The sequence below is a fragment of the Lutra lutra genome, chromosome 2, assembly GCF_902655055.1.
Source record: "Lutra lutra chromosome 2, mLutLut1.2, whole genome shotgun sequence".
Lineage (NCBI taxonomy): Eukaryota > Metazoa > Chordata > Mammalia > Carnivora > Mustelidae > Lutra > Lutra lutra.
Window position 1 is genome coordinate 121689026 of NC_062279.1, and position 13034 is coordinate 121702059.

Genomic DNA, 13034 nt, shown 5'->3' on the forward strand with positions numbered 1-13034 from the left:
AATAGGGGTCCCAGAAGATGAAGAGTGAGAAAGAAAGGCAGAAGGTTATTTGAACAAATTATAGGGGTGCCTGGGTGGCTCAGCTGGTTGGGCATTTACCTTCAGCTCATGTCATGGTCCCAGGGTCCTGGGATCAAGCCCTGCATGGGGTTCCTTGCTCAGTGGGAAGCCTGCTTTTCCCTTTCCCTCTACCCTTCCTCCCAGCTTGTGCTCTCTATCTCTCTCTCAAATGAACAAATAAAATCTTAAAAAAAAAAACCAAACACCCAAAACAAATAAGTTATAGCTGAGACCTTCCCTAATCCGGGAAGGAAACAGGTGTCCAGGTCCAGGAGGCAAAGAGAACCTCCCCCCTCAAATATCAACAAAAATAGGTCAAAACCATTACATATTAATAGTGAAGCTTGTATATTTCAGAGATAAAGAGAAAATCCCGAAAGCCACTCAGGACAAGAGGTCCTTAACCTACTAGGGTAGAAACATAAGGTTGGCAGCAGACCTGTCCACAGAAACGTGGCAGGTCAGAAAGGACTGGCATGATATATTCATCGTGCTAAATGGGGAAAATATGCAACCAAGAATACTTTATCCAGAAAGGCTGTCATTAGGAATAGAAGAGAAATAAAGAGTTTCCAGGACAAACAAAAACTAAAGAAATTCATGAACACTAAATCAGCTCTGCAAGAAATATTAAAGGGGATCCTTTGAGCAAAGAGAGAGCCCAAAGATAACAAAGATCAGACAGGAACAGAAGGAATCTACAGAAACAGCAACTTTAAGATAATACAATGACACTAAACTCATATCTTTCAATAATTACTCTGAATATAAGTATACTAAATTCTCTAATCAAAAGACATAAGGTATCAGATTCGATAAAAAAACAAGACCCAATGATATACAAGAGACTACAAGAGACTCATTTTAGACCAAAGACACCTCCAGATTGAAAGTGAAGGGGTGGAGAACCATTTATCATACTAATGGATATCAAAAGAAAGCTGGAGTAGCAATCCTTAGATCAGACCAACCAGATTTTAAACCAAAGACTGTAGTAAGAGATGAAGAAGGACACCATATCATAACAAAAGTGTCTATACAACAAGATCTGACAATTGTGAATATTTCTGCCCCTAATTTGGGAGCAGCCAAATGTATAAACCAATTAATAACAAAACTAAAGAAACATACAGATAATAATACAATAATAGCAGGGGACTTTAACACCCCACTCACAGCAACAGATAGACCATAAGTAGACAATCTGCAAGGAAACAAGGGCTTTGAATGATACACTGGACCAGATGGATGTCACAGATATATTCAGAGCATTCCATCCTAAAGCAACAGAATACATATTCTTCTTGAGTGCACATGGAACATTCTGCAGAATAGATCACATACTGGGTCACAAATCAGATCTCAAATTGTATAAAAAGACTGAGATTATATCATGCATATTTTAGACCACAATGCTTTAAAACTTGAACTCAAACACAAGAGAAAATTTGGAAGAAACACAAATACATGGAGGTTAGAGAGCATCCTACTAAAGAATAAATGGGTCAACCAAGAAATTAAAGAAGAATTAAAAAAATAATGGAAACAAATGAAAATAAAAACACCACTGTTCAGAACCTTTGGAATGCAGCAAAGGTGGTCCTAAGAGGGAAGTATATAGCAATACAAGCCTTTCTCAAGAAGCAAGATAAGTCTCAAATACACATCCTAACATCACACCTAAAGAAGCTGGAAAAAGAACAGCAAGTAAAGCCTAAATCCAGCAGGAGAGGAGAAATAATAAAGACTAGAGCAGAAATTAATGAAATAGAAACCAAAAGAAGAGTAGAACAGATTGACAAAACCAGGAGCTCCTTCTTTGAATTAATAAGATCGACAGACTCCTAACCAGACTTATCAAAAAGAAAAGAGAAAGGCCCCCAAATACCCCAATCATGAATGAAAGAGGAGAGATCACAACCAACACCAAAGAAACAAAAACAGTTGTAAGAGAATATTAAGAACAATTGTATGTCAACAACTGGGCAATCTGGAAGAAATGGATGTATTCCTAGGAACATATAAACTACCAAAACTGAAATAGAAATAGAAAATATGAATAGACCCATAACTAGAAAAGAAATTTAATCAGGAATCAAAAGTCTCCCAACAAACTAGAGTCCAGGGCCAGAAGGCCTCCAAGTGAAGGCCTACCAAACATTCAAAGAAGAACTAATACCTATTCCTCTGAAACTGTTCCAAAAAATAGAAATGGAAGGAAAATTTCCACACTCTTTCTATGAGGCCAGTACTACCTCGATTCCCAAACCAAAGACCCTATCAAAAAGGAGAACTGCAGACCAATATCACTGATGAACATGGATGCCAAAATACTCACCAAGATACTAGTTAATAGCATCCAGTAGGGTATTAAAAAGATATTCACCACAACCAAGTAGGATTCATTCCTGGGCTGCAAGGGTGTTCACATCCACAAATCAATGAATGTGATACAACATATTAATAAAACAAAGGATAAGAACCATATGAGCCTCTCAATAGATGCAGAAAAAGCATCTGACAAAATACAGCATTTTCTTGATAAAAACTCTCTACCATGTAAGGACAGAGGGAACATACCTCAATAAAATATAAGCCATATATGAAAAACCCATAGCAAATATCATCCTCAACAGGGAAAAACTGAGAGCTTTTCCCCAAAGTTCAGGAACATGACAGGGATATCCAGTTTCACCATTGCTGTTTAACATAGTACTGGCAGTTCTAGCCTCAGCAATTAGACAACAAAAACAAATAAAAGGCATCCAAATCAGCAAAGAAGTAAAACTTTCACTCTAAGCAGCTGACATGATAATCTATGTAGAAAACCTGAAAGACTCCACTAAAAAATTGTTAGAACTGATCTAGGAATTCAGCAAAGTCACAGGATATAAAATCAGAGCACAGAAGTCAGTCACATTTCTATACACTAACAATGAGGCAGAAGAAAGAGAAATCAAGGAATCAAGCCTTACAATTGCACCAAAAATTGTAAGATACCTAGGAGTAAATCTAACCAAAGGGGTAAAGGATCTGTACTCTGAAAACTATGGAACATTTATGAAGTAAATTGAGGAAGACACAAATAAATGCAAAAATATTTCATGCTCATGGATTGGAAGAACAAATGTTCAAATGTCTATACTAACCAATGCAATCTACACATTCAATGTAATCCCTACCAAAATACCATCAGCATGTTTCATAGAGCTGGAACAAACAATCCTGAAATTTCTATGGAACCAGAAAAGACTCTGAGTAACCAAAGGAATATTGAGAAGGAAAACCAAAGCTGGAGGCATCACAATTCCAGACTTCAGGCCATATTACAAAGCTGTAATCATCAAAACACTATGGTAGTGACATAAACAGACACACTGATCAATGGAACAGAATAGAGAACCCAGAAATAGACCCTCAACTCTATGGTCAACTAATCTTTGACAAAGCAGGAAAGAATGTCTCTTCAACAAACGGTGTTGGGAAAATTGGACAGCCATATTCAGAATAATAAAACTGGACCATTTTCTTATACCATATACCAGTGACAGACTCAAAATGGATGAAAGACTTAACTGTGAGACAGTTCTCTTGCCTTTGGAGATGTATCTAGCAAGAAGCTGCTGCTGCCTGTGTTCTCCTCCAGGAGAAAAAGCAAAAATGAACTATTGGGACTTTATCAAGATAAAAGCTTTTGCACAGCAAAGGAAACAGTCAACAAAACCAAAAGGCAACCTACGGATTGGGGGAAGATATTTGCAAATGTTTTGTCAGATAAAGGGCTACTACACAAAATCTCTGAAGAACCTATCAACACCCAAAAAAACAAAATATCCAATCAAGAAATGGGCAGAAGACATGCACAGACACTTCTCCAAATAAGACATCTGAATGGCCAATAAACACATGAAAAAAAATGCTCAATATTACCTGGCATCAGGGAAATACAAATCAAAACCACAGTGAGATACCACCTCACATAGGTAAGAATGGCTAAAAAAAAAAAAAAAAAAAAAAACTTAGGAAACAACAGATGTTGGCAAGGATATGGAGAAAGTGGAACCCTCTTCCATTGCTGGTGGGAATACAAACTAGTGCAGCCACTCTGGAAAACAGTATGGAGGTTCCTCAAAAAGTAAAAATAGAGCTGTCCTATAACCCAACAAGTACACTACTAGGTGTTTACCCAAAGTATACAAACATAGTGATTCGAAGGGGAATATACACTCCAATGTATATAGCAGCAATGTTCACAATAGTCAAACTATGGTAAGAGCCCAGATGTCCATCAGCAGAAGAATGGATTAAGAAGATGTGGTATATACATATATATATATATATATATATATATATATATATATATATATATATATATATATATCACTCAGCCATCAAAAAGAATGAAATCTTGCCACTTCAGTCATATGTGGATTTCACTCACATGTGGAATTTAAGAAACAAAGGAGACAAACATAAGGGAAGGGAAGGAAAAATAAAACAAGACAGAATCAGAGAGGGAAACAAATCCTGAGACTTAATTATAGGAAACAAACTGAATGATGTTAGACGGGAGGTGGGAAGGAATGGATTAACTGAGTGATAGACATTACGGAGGGCACTTAAGTAATGGGCATGGGGTGTTGCATGCAACTGATGAATCACTCAATTCTACCTCTGAAACTAATAATAAAATACACGTTAATATGAAAAAATAAAAAATAAATAAATAGTAAAAGTTCTTGAAGGCTAGGCACAATATTACTTCAGGTACTCAAAATATTTGCTGACAATCAATCTTAGTTTGAGATAGAGATCCTGCCTTAACTAAAACTTTGGAAGTTCCTTATAAATATGAACATGCTTTTTAGATAGCAATTCTGAATACTTTTAGATGCTGTTATAAATATTTAGTTTAAAATATAAGAGCATATATATTGAGGAAAAATGTCTGACTTTGTCTATCAATATTACTGAAGTCTTAGAAAGTATCAAAATAATTATTCTCTTTCACTTTCAGTCCTAAGTATGAAAACATCTGATGCTAACTATGGTACTTCTCTTAAAAGTTTTTGTTGCTTCTGGTTGCCTAGACTTATTTTGTTGTACAAGGCTCTTTATATTCTGTTCTTAATCTACCACTCAAATCAAATATTTTACCACTCCCTATACTTCTAGCCACAATGAAATTCTTAACCATTATTTATACACTACATGGAATGGACCCAAATTCACATGTTGAAATCCTAATCCCCAATGTGATATCACATATGAGAGGTGATGATGTCATGAGAGTGGAGTCTTCATGAATGGGAATACTGTTCTTAAAAAGAGACCCCAGAGAGAACTGTTATTCCTTCTGCTATGTGAGGACACTGAGAAGATGAACATCTATGAACTGGGAAGAGGGACTAACCAGACATTGAATCTGGTAGGATCCTGAACTTGTCGCCGCCTCCAGATAAGAAATAAATGGTTGTTGTTTAAGCCACCCAGTCTATGGTATTTTTGTTATAGTACCTTGAACAAACTAAGATACCATGTTAGGACCTTTGTAAATTCTCTGTGCCTTTTTATGTGCCATTTAAATTTTCTGTTTTTCTCTCTCCCACTCCCTCTGCCACTCTTTTTTGGCCTGGTAAGCTCCTATTCATTCTTCAAGACCCAGTTTGAATGTTATCTATTCTGAGAAGTCTTCAGGGGTTTTCTAAAGGCAAAGTGATTGTTATCGTCTGTTGTATGACTGCTTTTCCAAATAGGTAGTAAACTGCAGCATATGAGGGAAACTGTTTTAATAATCTTTGTATTCTCATCGCCTGGCTCAGAATGGGAGCTTATTGAATGCTTAATGAATGGAAGATTATCTTTTCAGTCTGTGAGAAACGCAGTTGTCTTCCCACCTAAATATAGCCATTTATAATTCGTCTGTAGACATAATATAATAGTGAGGAACATGAGGTTATCCTGACATTTTCAAGGCCTCCATAGGTATTTTTTTATTGTTTACTTTTTTTTTTATTAATTTTATTTTTTATAAACATATAATATATTTTTATCCCCAGGGGTACAGGTCTGTGAATCACCAGGTTTACACACTTCACAGCACTTACCATAGCACATACCCTCCCCAGTGTTCATAATCCCACCCCCCTCCCAACCCCCCTTCCCCATCAACCCTCAGTTTGTTTTGTGAGATTAAGAGTCACTTATGGTTTGTCTCCCTCCCAATTCCATCCTGTTCCATTTACTCTTCTCCTACCCCCTTAACCCCCCATGTTGCATCTCCTCTCCCTCATATCAGGGAGATCATATGATAGTTGTCTTTCTCCGATTGACTTATTTCGCTATGCATGATATCCTCTAGTTCCATCCACGTCGTCGCAAATGGCAAGATTTCATTTCTTTTGATGGCTGCATAGTATTCCATTGTGTATATATACCACTTCTTCTTTATCCATTCGTCTGTTGATGGACATCTAGGTTCTTTCCATAGTTTGGCTATTGTAGACATTGCTGCTAAAAACATTCGGGTGCACGTGCCCCTTCGGATCACTACGTTTGTATCTTTAGGGTAAATACCCAGCAGTGCAATTGCTGGGTCATAGGGTAGTCCTATTTTCAACATTTTGAGGAACCTCCATGCTGTTTTCCAGAGTGGTTGCACCAGCTTGCATTCCCACCAACAGTGTAGGAGGGTTCCCCTTTCTCCACATCCTCGCCAGCATCTGTCATTTCCTGACTTGTTAATTTTAGCCATTCTGACTGGTGTGAGGTGATATCTCATTGTGGTTTTGATTTGTATTTCCCTGATGCCGAGTGATGTGGAGCAATTTTTCATGTGTCTGTTGGCCATCTGGATGTCTTCTTTGCAGAAATGTCTGTTCATGTCCTCTGCCCATTTCTTGATTGGATTATTTGTTCTTTGGGTGTTGAGTTTGCTAAGTTCTTTATAGATTTTGGACACTAGCCCTTTATCTGATATGTCATTTGCAAATATCTTCTCCCATTCTGTCAGTTGTCTTTTGGTTTTGTTAACTGTTTCCTTTGCTGTGCAAAAGCTTTTGATCTTGATAAAATCCCAATAGTTCATTTTTGCCCTTGCTTCCCTTGCTTTTGGCGATGTTCCTAGGAAGATGTTGCTGCGGCTGAGGTCGAAGAGGTTGTTGCCTGTGTTCTCCTCAAGGATTTTGATGGATTCCTTTCTCACATTGAGATCCTTCATCCATTTTGAGTCTATTTTCGTGTGTGGTATAAGGAAATGATCCACTTTCATTTTTATGCATGTGGCTGTCCAATTTTCCCAACACCATTTATTGAAGAGGCTGTCTTTTTTCCATTGGACATTCTTTCCTGCTTTGTCGAAGATGAGTTGACCATAGAGTTGAGGGTCCATTTCTGGGCTCTCTATTCTGTTCCATTGATCTATGTGTCTGTTTTTGTGCCAGTACCATGCTGTCTTGATGATGACAGCTTTGTAATAGAGCTTGAAGTCCGGAATTGTGATGCCACCGACTTTGGCTTTCTTTTTCAATATTCCTTTGGCTATTCGAGGTCTTTTCTGGTTCATATAAATTTTAGGATTATTTGTACCATTTCTTTGAAAAAAATGGATGGTACTTTGATAGGAATTGCATTAAATGTGTAGATTGCTTTAGGTAGCATAGACATTTTCACAATATTTATTCTTCCAATCCAGGAGCATGGAACATTTTTCCATTTCTTTGTGTCTTCCTCAATTTCTTTCATGAGTACTTTATAGTTTTCTGAGTATAGATTCTTAGTCTCTTTGGTTAGGTTTATTCCTAGGTATCTTATAGTTTTGGGTGCAATTGTAAATGGGATGGACTCCTTAATTTCTCTTTCTTCTGTCTTGTTGTTGGTGTAGAGAAATGCAACTGATTTCTGTGCATTGATTTTATATCCTGATACTTTACTGAATTCCTGTACAAGTTCTAGCAGTTTTGGAGTGGAGTCTTTTGGGTTTTCCACATATAGTATCATATCATCTGCGAAGAGTGATAGTTTGACTTCTTCTTTGCCGATTTGGATGCCTTTAATTTCCTTTTGTTGTCTGACTGCTGAGGTTAGGACTTCTAGTACTATGTTGAATAGCAGTGATGATAACGGACATCCCTGCCGTGTTCCTGACCTTAGCGGAAAAGCTTTCAGTTTTTCTCCATTGAGAATGATATTTGCGGTGGGTTTTTCATAGATGGCTTTGATAATATTGAGGTATGTGCCGTCTATCCCTACACTTTGAAGAGTTTTGATCAGGAAGGGATGCTGTACTTTGTCAAATGCTTTTTCAGCATCTATGGAGAGTATCATATGGTTCTTGTTCTTTCTTTTATTAATGTGTTGTATCACATTGATTCATTTGCGGATGTTGAACCAACCTTGCAGCCCTGGAATAAATCCTACTTGGTCGTGGTGAATAATCCTTTTAATGTACTGTTGAATCCTATTGGCTAGTATTTTGGCGAGAATTTTTGCATCTGTGTTCATCAAGGATATTGGTCTGTAGCTCTCTTTTTTGATGGGATCCTTGTCTGGTTTTGGGATCAAGGTGATGCTGGCCTCATAAAATGAGTTTGGAAGTTTTCCTTCCATTTCTATTTTTTGGAACAGTTTCAGGAGAATAGGAATTAGTTCTTCTTTAAATGTTTGGTAGAATTCCCCCGGGAAGCCGTCTGGCCCTGGGTTTTTGTTTGTTTGGAGATTTTTGATGACTGTTTCAATCTACCTTCCTGCTTATGGGTCTGTTGAGGCTTTCTATTTCTTCCTGGTTCAGTTGTGGTAGTTTATATGTCTCTAGGAATGCATCCATTTCTTCCAGATTGTCAAATTTGTTGGCGTAGAGTTGCTCATAGTATGTTCTTATAATTGTCTGTATTTCTTTGGTGTTCATTGTGATCTCTCCTCTTTCATTGATGATTTTATTTATTTGGGTCCTCTCTCTTTTTTTTTTTTTTTTTTGATAAGTCTGGCCAGGGGTTTATGAATCTTATTAATTCTTTCAAAGAACCAGCTCCTAGTTTCGTTGATTTGTTCTATTGTTTTTTTGGTTTCTATTTCATTGATTTCTGCTCTGATCTTTATGATTTCTCTTCTCCTGCTGGGTTTAGGGTTTCTTTCTTGTTCTTTCTCCAGCTCCTTTAGGTGTAGGGTTAGGTTGTGTACCTGAGACCTTTCTTATTTCTTGAGAAAGGCTTGTACCGCTATATATTTTCCTCTCCGGACTGCCTTTGTTGTGTCCCACAGATTTTGAACCGTTGTGTTTTCATTATCATTTGTTTCCATGAATTTTTTCAATTCTTCTTTAATTTCCTGGTTGACCCATTCATTCTTTAGAAGGATGCTGTTTAGTATTTGGGTTCTTTCCAACTTTCCTCTTGTGATTGAATTCTAGCTTCAGAGCATTGTGGTCTGAAAATATGCAGGGAATGATTCCAATCTTTTGATAACGGTTGAGACCTGATTTAAGACCAAGAATGTGATCTATTCTGGAGAATGTTCCATGTGCACTAGAGAAGAATGTGTATTCTGTTGCTTTGGGATGAAAAGTTCTGAATATATCTGTGATGTCCATCTGGTCCAGTGTGTCATTTAAGGCCTTTATTTGCTTGGATGATCTGTCTATTTCAGTGAGGGGAGTGTTAAAGTCCCCTACGATTATTGTATTATTGTCGATATGTTTCTTTGATTTTGTTATTAATTGGTTTATATAGTTGGCTGCTCCCACGTTAGGGGCATAGATATTTAAAATTGTTAGATCTTCTTGTTGGATAGTTCCTTTGAGTATGATATAGTGTCCTTCCTCATCTCTTATTGTAGTCTTTGGCTTAAAATCTAATTGATCTGATATAAGGATTGCCACCCCAGCTTTCTTCTGATGTCCATTAGCATGGTAAATTCTTTTCCACCCCCTCACTTTAAATCTGGAGGTGTCTTCAGGTTTAAGATGAGTTTCTTGTAGGCAGCATATAGCTGGGTTTTGTTTTTTTATCCATTCTGATACCCTGTGTCTTTTGATTGGGGCATTTAGCCCATTAACATTCAGGGTAAGTATTGAGAGATATGAATTTAGTGCCATTGTATTGCCTGTAAGGTGACTGTTATTGTATATTATTTCTGTTCCTTTCTGATCTACTACTTTTAGGGTCTCTCTTTGCTTAGAGGACCCCTTTCAATATTTCCTGTAGAGCTGGTTTGGTATTTGCAAATTCTTTCAGTTTTTGTTTGTCCTGGAAGCTTTTAATCTCTCCTTCTATTTTCAATGATAGCCTAGCTGGATATAGTATTCTTGGTTGCATGTTTTTCTCGTTGAGTGCTCTGTATATATCATGCCAGCTCTTTCTGGCCTGCCAGGTTTCTGTGGATAAGTCTGCTGCCAATCTAATATTTTTACCATTGTACGTTACAGACTTCTTTTCCCTGGCTGCTTTCAGGATCTTCTCTTTGTCACTAAGACTTGTCAATTTTACTATTAGGTGATGGGGTGTGGACCTATTCTTATTGATCTTGAGGGGGGTTCTCTGAACCTCCTGGATTTTGATGCTTGTTCCCTTTGCCATATTGGGGAAATCCTCTCCAATAATTCTCTCCAACATACCTTCTGCTCCCCTCTCTGTTTCCTCTTCTTCTGGAATCCTAATTATTCTAATGTTGTTTCGTCTTATGGTGTCACTTATCTCTCGAATTCTCCCCTTGTGATCCAGTAGCTGTTTGTCCCTCTTTTGCTCAGCTTCTTTATTCTCTGTCATTTGGTCTTCTATATCACTAATTCTTTCTTCTGCCTCATTTATCCTAGCAGTGAGAGCCTCCATTTTTGTTTGCACCTCATTAATAGCTTTTTTGATTTCAACTTGGTTAGATTTTAGTTCTTTTATTTCTCCAGAAAGGGCTTTTATATCTCCCGAGAGGGTTTCTCTAATATCTTCCATGCCTTTTTCAAGCCCGGCTAGAACCTTGAGAATCGTCATTCTGAACTCTGGATCTGACATATTACCAATGTCTGTATTGATTAGGTCCCTAGCCTTTGGTACTGCCTCTTGTTCTTTTTTTTTGTGGTGAATTTTTCCGCCTTGTCATTTTGTCCAGATAAGAGTATATGAAGGAGCAAATAAAATACTAAAAGGGTGGCAACAACCCCAGGAAAATATGCTTTAGCCAAAAAGAAGAGATCCCAAATCGTGGGGGCGGGGAGAAAGGGGATAAAAAGAGGTTCAGAAAGAAAGAAAAAAAAATTAAAAAAAGAAAACCAAAAAAGAAAAAGTATAAAAAGGAAAAATATATATATATATATATTAGATAAACTAGTTAAAAAATGTTAAAAAAGAAAAGGGTAAAAGTTAAAAAAATTTAGCAGAAGAAGAAAAAAAAATTGAAAAAGAAAAGAAAAAAAATTAATTTAACTGCAAGGCTAAAGAATCATGGGGAGAAAGCCATGAGTTCCATGCTTTGCTTTCTCCTCCTCTGGAATTCCGCTGCTCTCCTTGGTATTGAAACTACACTCCTTGGTAGGTGAACTTGGTTCTGGCTGGGTTTCTTGCTGATCTTCTGGGGGAGGGGCCTGTTGTAGTGATTCTCAAGCGTCTTTGCCCCAGGCGGAGTTGCACCGCCCTTACCCGGGGCCAGGCTGAGTAATCTGCTTGGGTTTGCTTTCGGGAGCTTTTGTTCCCTGAGCGCTTTCCGTAGAGTTCCGGAGGGCGGGAATGAAGATGGCGGCCTCCTGGTCTCCGGCCCGGAGGAGCCGAGATCCCGGGGCCCCACTCCTCAGTGCGCCCCCAGAGAACAGCGCCCAATGACTCCCGCCACCCTGGCCTCCGGCCGCGCTCCAAGCTGACCGAGCCTGCTCCGGTTCCAGGTAACCCCGAGCTGAGAGTCACTCCTCGGCTCTGTCTCTGTAGCCGGCTTCCCCGTTCTAATACCTGTGAGCTCTGTGACACTCAGACACCCCCGATCCTTCTGTGACCCTGTGGGACCTGAGGCCATGCTGACCCCGCGTGGGCTTCACCCCGGTTAAGCCTCTGGAGCGATGTCCCTCAGCGGAACAGACTTTTAAAAGTCCCGATTTTGTGCTCCGTTGCTCCGCCGCTCGCCGGGAGCCAGCCCCTCCCCCCGCGGTCTATCTTCCCGTCGCTTTGGATTCACTTCTCCGCCAGTCCTACGTTGCAGAAAGTGGTTGATTTTCTGTTTCTAGAGTTGCTGTTCTTCTTCTCTTCGATCTCCCGTTGGATTTGTAGGTGTTTGTAATCTTTAGATAAGGTATCTAGCTGATCTCCCGCTACCTGAAGTAGTCTCAGCCTGCTACTTCTCTGCCATCTTGACTCCTCCCTCCATAGGTATTTTTTTGAATTAAAAAAAATCCTGATCCACAACTGCTTAGAAAGAACTTTTAAAGTATCTTTCTGTAATTCCTTGAGCATATAAAAATTTCTGTATTTGATTTTCCTCTAGAGAGAACTGAACATTTAGAAAGCAATTTATGAAGCAGAAGCAACTTAAACAAAACAAATGGTTGAAGGAAAAAAGAGGCAAACAAAACAACAGTTTCTTAACTACAGAGAATAAACTAGTGGCTACCAGAGGGGAAGTAGGTGTGGGGATACATAAAACAGAGGAGGGGAATTAAGAGTACACTTACTGTGATGAGCACTGAGAAAATACAGAACTGCTGAATCATTATATTGCACAACTAAAACTAATACAACACTGTAGGTTAATTAAACTAAAATTAAAAAAAAATTTAAAAAGCAGAGGCAACTTACTTTGTTTCGATCTTGTACAACCAATATTTTTCCAGTATTTTCATCAAATACAGCTCCTGTTGGGGGAAAAGTAAAAGATAATTGAGAAATATTTCTTTCACCTTGGACTCCTCCCATATGCCTATCTGTGGTCATCAAAATCATACCCATCCTGGAAGGCCTAGAGCAATTACTACCTCATCCATGGACACTTTTAAAATCTCTCCA

General features: G+C 38.4%; 1 protein-coding gene across 2 annotated transcripts in view; it reads right to left on the reverse strand.

The window, feature by feature from the left end:
• NUDT6 (nudix hydrolase 6) overlaps nt 1-13034 on the reverse strand; it is a 52077-nt gene that overhangs the window by 31289 nt on the left and 7754 nt on the right. For both annotated transcript variants that reach the window (XM_047718378.1, XM_047718377.1), the window contains one exon: nt 12828-12883. In XM_047718378.1, coding sequence (XP_047574334.1) covers nt 12828-12883 — 56 coding nt within the window. The remainder of the gene's footprint in view (nt 1-12827; nt 12884-13034) is intronic.